The sequence below is a fragment of the Acanthisitta chloris genome, unplaced genomic scaffold (assembly GCF_000695815.1).
Source record: "Acanthisitta chloris isolate BGI_N310 unplaced genomic scaffold, ASM69581v1 scaffold11900, whole genome shotgun sequence".
Lineage (NCBI taxonomy): Eukaryota > Metazoa > Chordata > Aves > Passeriformes > Acanthisittidae > Acanthisitta > Acanthisitta chloris.
Window position 1 is genome coordinate 319 of NW_008649967.1, and position 6,664 is coordinate 6,982.

General features: G+C 37.8%; 1 protein-coding gene across 4 annotated transcripts; it reads left to right on the plus strand.

Moving 5' to 3' along the window:
- Positions 1-797: 797 nt before the first annotated feature.
- RPS24 (ribosomal protein S24) lies at positions 798-6,085 on the plus strand. 4 transcript variants are annotated; one of them, XM_009081038.1, is made up of 6 exons: positions 798-859; positions 1,415-1,624; positions 2,079-2,189; positions 2,304-2,306; positions 5,134-5,169; positions 5,986-6,080. In XM_009081038.1, exons 1-5 carry the CDS (start codon positions 827-829, stop codon positions 5,134-5,136), a joined length of 360 nt encoding a protein of 119 aa, XP_009079286.1. In that variant the 5' UTR covers positions 798-826; the 3' UTR covers positions 5,137-5,169; positions 5,986-6,080. The 4 variants fall into 4 exon arrangements, with proteins under 4 accessions (XP_009079286.1, XP_009079213.1, XP_009079138.1 ...); XM_009080965.1 differs by lacking the exon at positions 2,304-2,306 and adding an exon at positions 3,027-3,044 and having other exon boundaries at positions 5,986-6,079; XM_009080890.1 differs by lacking the exon at positions 5,986-6,080 and adding an exon at positions 3,027-3,044 and having other exon boundaries at positions 5,134-5,168.
- The last annotated feature ends 579 nt before the right edge of the window (positions 6,086-6,664 follow it).

A 6,664-nucleotide genomic window follows, 5' to 3' on the forward strand; every position in this document is an offset into this window, starting at 1 on the left:
GTGCAGATGTCCATGTTCTGGCTCCTGGAGATAAGCACAGCACAGTGCAGGTGCAGGAATGAGGCTGAGAATTGAGCATGGACTGTTGGGTTGAGACCACCAAAGACCCTCAAAGCCCTCCAGCCTTATTCCTATAAGGTCCAGAAGAATGAACAGCACATGATAACTGGCATAGAAAAGGGGAAATTTATCTATGAAAGGTATCAATATATTTATCTATGAAAATATATTTGTCTATAAAATGTTTCCAGGATCAGTGCTGGAGGCAGGAGCACTGATAATCTCCCTTTCTTATCTCTCACCTCCCTTTCATCCTACTCTTTTATCCAAACCCCACTGCTGTGTGCTTACACTGAAAAATCAGGAGCTAACGTCTTAATTTCCCTGTTAAGTGTGTAAACTAACAGGGAGTTAGTTTAAACTAGTAAAACTTCGTAAGGTTTTGTGTGGATCTTCTGACCTTTGTCATACGTTTCAGTGTCGAGCATCCAGTAATCTTGGGTGCTCCTTCCTCTTAAGGGTGGGAGTGTGCAGGAGCACAGTGCTTGGGCTTGTCCATGTGTTTCATTAAAAGCTGCTTCATCTTTTCAGAATGGTGAAGGTCTTTGTGAGGTTTTCACTGTACTTGCAGGTGTTTTCTGTAGCCCAGGACCAGTCAGTGCACACAGGTTATGAGTTCACTGTCAGTATCTGAGGCTCCTGACTGTTGCTGTACTGTGCATTATTCATATATTTATTAAGTTTCTGTCACATGTAAAGATATTGTTTTGTTCTACTTTGTTTTTTCTTGCAGAATGACACAGTGACTATCCGAACCAGGAAGTTCATGACCAACAGGCTGCTGCAGCGCAAGCAGATGGTAAAAGAACCCAGAAAATTGCCTTTAACTATTTGTTGGATTTGGGTTGCAAAGGGATTTTGGCCACTATAAGTACAAGGCTCTTAAAATCTCCAGAGTTACTATAAGAGCTTATGGGTTTCAACATGTTGATGTATACTGATGGTGAAGTAGCAAACTCTTTTGTCACTTGAAGTTGCACCAGGGGAGGTTTAGATTGGATATTGGGCAAAATTTGTACACCAGAAGAATTATTAAGCATTGGAATAGACTGACCAGGGAAGCAGTAAAGTCTTCATCCCTGGAGTTATTTAAAAGACATGTAGATGTGGTACTTGAGGATATGTGTTAGTGCCATTGAGAGACTTGACAGTGCTGGATTTACTGTTGGATTCCATGATGTTAAAGGTATTTTCCAGTCCAAATAACTGTGAGGCAGGAATGTTTTTGTATCAAATGAATACTACTTTCTACTTCTAAGGTGGCTTAAAGTGTTAAGCTCATGGTGGGACTGTAGCACCTCTTTGTTATACTGGATATTGACCTTTTATACAACTTGTAAAAATTCTTTCTTAGGTGATTGATGTTCTTCATCCTGGGAAGGCCACAGTCCCCAAAACAGAAATCAGGGAAAAGCTGGCAAAAATGTACAAGACAACCCCTGATGTAATTTTCGTCTTTGGCTTCAGAACTCACTTTGGTGGTGGCAAGACAACTGGTTTTGGGATGATCTATGATTCCTTGGACTATGCAAAGAAAAATGAACCAAAGCACAGACTTGCCAGGGTATGTTTTCTGGTATCCTGAAAGCAGTTAGGATAGATTTAAGCATTTAGCTGTTCATGATTTACATGTGTAAAAACCCAACTTTTGTGAAACTACTGTTGCTGTACTCAGTTATATGAGAGATCTTAAAATAGCACAGGTTAGCTTCTGCATTTGCAAGATAGGCTAAGGTTTTTTTACTTTATTATTCTGAAGGCAAAACTGATGTTACCAGATGTGTTTAGCAGTAATAGATAACAAACCACTATTAAAGGTCTGGAAGTAGCATAAGAGATGGGGCTGCTTGGTATGCTACTTCAGAGCTTGTGTTCTATATTGAATCATTCATTAGTTAATGAACTTGCTATTATTTCAAATTTAAACTGTAATTGAAGACTCAGAAATAATACCATTTAAATTTAGAGTTATTAGCAGTGAAACAATGGTAAATGCAGCTTTAACTGCTTTTTAACAGCATGGCCTGTATGAAAAGAAGAAGACTTCCAGGAAGCAGAGAAAGGAGCGTAAGAACAGAATGAAGAAAGTCAGGGGCACAGCCAAGGCAAATGTTGGTGCTGGCAAGAAGGTAGGATGAGAATATCTTTAAGTTAGACTGAGCCTTTGAAATGTTGATTAGAAATTGTTACACAGAATAACATTGTTTTTCTTCCATTTTTTCACCTGTTCTACTGGATAACAGAAGGTAATCTGTGTGTTGTATAGCTTGTCTTCAGCCCAGTAGCTTAGTTTTGCTCCTCCTCACTGCTGCAAGCTTAGCTGATATAACCTGAAACAATGCTGCTTAAATTAGTTTCCTACGTGTCACTTGAACTAAAATTACACTTTTGTAAATCTTAACAGTATTGCTCTAATCACATAACTCAGTCTTGCTATATACACATTAGGCAATCTTAACACTTGTTACTCAGACTGCCTAAACACTTAATGCTTCCTCCACCAAGTTACTGTTATTTGTGGTGTCACTTACAGAGGTGAGTTTGCTAAGGATATGCTGTGTTCTAGTCAGTGAGGACAGTGTGTAAATAGAAATAAGGTAGAATGCCTGTTTTATTCTGGGTATGACTGATTCCCAAGGTAGTGGAGTCTTCTTCTGGTGGGAGATTCCTGGGCTGTGGCTGGAACCTGATACAAGCAGCTTAAAGGGAGGCAGAGCTCCTCTATCAGGAAACAAAACCAAAACTGAGGAATAGACTGGGTGGGAGGACAGTCATCTTTCTTAGCAATATTTAGTCCTCTGATATATGCCTAGTAAGTTGTGCAGCCAAGTATTTATTTTACCAAGGGGAAAAAGGGTAATGGGTTTTGATGCTTAGTTCTGTAGCTGTGAAAATGCCTTGACATCTTGAACTTTAGTAATCTTCACTTTTGCTTTTTTTTCTACTTTCTTGGAATTCTCCATCAGAAATGAAGTATCTAGCAGGTACCGGAAGTGAGCATGGATGTGGTGACTGAAACATCACTGAAACACGTGTACATCATTTTAATTGAAGCACTGTACTGCCTTGCATGCATGCTTGATTTAAACTTCGATCTGTCCTGTGAGATAATTACATAATGAACTTTGTTCCATGTGACTTTTAAATTTGGCTAGTGGCAAACAAGACTTTCTGAAACTAGTGAATCACCTTTAAAATAAGGGATTCCCAGTGAGAAGAAATCTGAGAAACTCAATGCTGTTGATTTCAGGCATTGGCTCAGAACACTTCAGGACCTGATTCAAAGCAGTACAGTGCAATTGCATGTGTAACATGACCGTTGTGTGAAAGTAGTTGTGTACATGAAAGCTCAGTCACATCACACCTTAGTGCATTTGAGATGGTGTTTGCAAATGGCACGGTTGTCAGCATGAAACTGTATTTAACTATTGCCCTGCAGTGTCCTAAGTTAAGACACGAATTACAGTGAAATTGGAAATGTCAGTGAAATTGGATTCTTTAATTAGTGTGGAAGTGAAATTTTTGTTACTACTGGGTGGAAATGAATCAGTGTTGCTGACAACTACTAGATGAGGGAACTGCTCTACTACATAAGATTTAGCCTTCTTCCTTTCTGCTTTACTACTGTTTTCATCATGAAGTTCTACAATTGTTTATGGCACAAAATTACCATTTGGTATGCTAGTAACACTTAATATAGACCCTCTTGACAATGGCAAGGGAGTCATGTAGTGTTGCACTGGTACCAGTATATGGATGAACGTCTTCCTTTTTGTACCTGAAGGTACCTGTTGTTGAATGTTAATGCAAAATGCTTGAATGATTGTCACTTGAATTACTAAAGCTGTCCAGTTCATAGAAAATCTCTTAAGGCATAGTGACACTTTAGAAATGTATTGCCAAGATCATGTCCTGTAGGAGATGTGACTTCTCTGTCAAGTGTTTCTCAAATTAGCACACAATCCTAGTGCTAGAACCATGTTTTTGATTAAAACTTTTTGATGTCTTTTAAAAGGATCTTTCGGTTGGTAAGTGTGCATGAGTTAGATGTTACTTATTTACCAGCTCTGTTAATCATTGTGTCCTCACCTGAACTAAAGATAAATTATTTTGTGTGCTTTCTGGAAAACTTGTTTGAGAAGAGTTTTGTGCTGCATTACAGGAAAATGCTTGTGAAATACACTTATGTCTTTAGGCTTTGCTTGAAAAACTCATGTTTAAAGATAATGTTGCATGGTTCATCGTTCTTTATCACGGCTATGTGAAGGAATATTTTTAATAAGAGTCCTGGAATATATTTTGGAGTCCACCTATACAATCTGAAAACTATCTATCTAAGAAATGTGTAGGCACTTGATTCTGAGACATTTTCAGGCAAGTGTATCATTCTAAGAGTTTGGTACCATGTAGTCATGAAAGCTATAGAAGTGACAGATCATACTTGAATAATTTTCCTTGAACTTTCAGTCAGACATAAGTGTGCTGTTGTCTCACTAAGTCTTCTTTGGTGCTTCCTTTCACATCTCACTCCTTTAGAATTCCCATTCTGTTTTCCCTGCAGTTTCAAGAGAAGTATTTTAAACTTAATATGTTCTGTAGCTCTAGAGTTTGCTGAGCTCACTAATAATTTGCAGCAAATATATGTGGATGTCCCTTAGCTAGTCTTTGCATTCAGAGCAGTGACCCATACACCACCCTCCCTTTTAATGTCACAGCTGTAGCTGTGACAGCCTTTACATGTGAAGCATTTTTAAGAAAACTCTCAAACAGAAGTGTGGATGGATAGACACTTTCAGCCATTGTAGCCTGTAGGTATAATTGAACAAGCAGCTGCATTCTGAGTATTTAAGCTCTAAACAGCTGTTGTTAGGTCCCATTTTGAGTTTGAGGAAATGTGTAAAATCTAAGTCTTCAGTCTCTACAGTAGTCAAAACTTTGAGGTTTTCTTAACACATTTCAGTGTGCTTCTTGAAAAACGTATATATTGTCAATTAAAAACTTCAAAACTCCATCTTCTACAGTAGTAGAACTTAGATAAAGTAGTTATTAATTAATGCTTTCTTTTTTTTTCAGTAAATGAACATTCTTCAGATGGAAAATAGACAACAGGTATGACTTCAGAATGCTTTGTAAGGGCAGACATTCAGTACTCACAGCCATTACTATAACATGGGTCTAATGTTGATTTACGCAAACACCATGGTACTTGTGCAGGCATAGAACCTAGTTCAATAGTTTGAGTATTTACAAATCAATTTTGCACCTAGAACCAAGTTCATAATTTGTGTAACCTCAACTTAAATGAAGTACCTGATTAGTATAAAGATTGAAAAAATAAATCAGGCAGTTCAGATTTGCTGCTGCTAAAGCTGCTGATTATTTAGTCTTTACTGTAAACAAGGCTTATATTTTTCTTATGTAGATGTGCTAAAGAGGATAGTAGATCTTGGTTTTTATTGTCTTAAACAGAAGTAGTATGATTTCTGGTTTGGGGATAGGTTTCTGTTGTTTTCTTATAGACACTTATTTCAAGTAAATCACTTTTATAGACAAACCTGATACTTTTGTAGACAAGTCCTAGACTGTTTGCAGCCCTAGATCTGTTGCAGAAACCTACATGCAGTGGGCAGTAACTGTTGCAGAAAAATCTCAGGTTAAATCTGATCGACTCAGACTTAAGCAACTTAAACTGTCTGGGAGCTGATAACTTCTGTCTTAAACAGAAAGCTGTCAAAGCAGTTGTAGCTTGTTGTTCTGTAGTCTGGGCTCTCATTATTCCCATGAAAGTCTGAGCCTCATACTCTTGCAAGAAGAGAAGTGTGGTTCACCTGGCTGGTTTGGGAACTAGTTTTTCAGGTGTTATAAAGGTATGAGTGTAATAATTGATTTTAATTGTGTGGCAGTGATCTGTTTTTTCCTTTACAGACTTCTTAATTCTATGAAGAAGTGTAGAAGGAGTTATTCTGGAAAGCAGAAGCTGCTGATCTGACTTTAACATCAAATAAACTATGTCATCATATTAAAATCTTTTCATAATTAAACTCTTGTTTTGAGTATCAATTCGAAGTGAATCAAAGCTTTCTACAGGTAGTAGTATAACCTCATTCCAAGCAGGCAGTGGTAGTTCATAGAGATGGACATTCTGGTGCAGATGTTCTGAGAAGCAAACAAAAGTTTTATACTTTAAATAGGACTGAAACAGGCTGAGCATCTCTAGCAGCTGTGATGATTAAAGCTCTTGACTTTTATTATCTAAGTACTGTATTTCTGAATTGTACTGCCATTGTACTGAGGCAGCACCTTGTAATGCAGGTAAGGCATTTTTAGTGTTTGGGGGAGAAAACCAACACTACCATAGTTAGAGTTGTTAAAGTGGTTGAAAGGGAATACTCTTATCCTAGTAACTTGTACAAGATCTGCCAAGTGTAGATGGAACACTTAATACCTCTTCAGAGTCTTGAATTGGTGGGGTTGCTGTTGTCTGCATTCAGCAGTTTTCACACTGTTAGCTGTACACAAAATTTTGTGTACCTCATGCTATAATTGTTTTGCCTTCAATGGTATTAGTAACTGGAAGTAATAGCCAATTTGCTCTGGTGAAAGG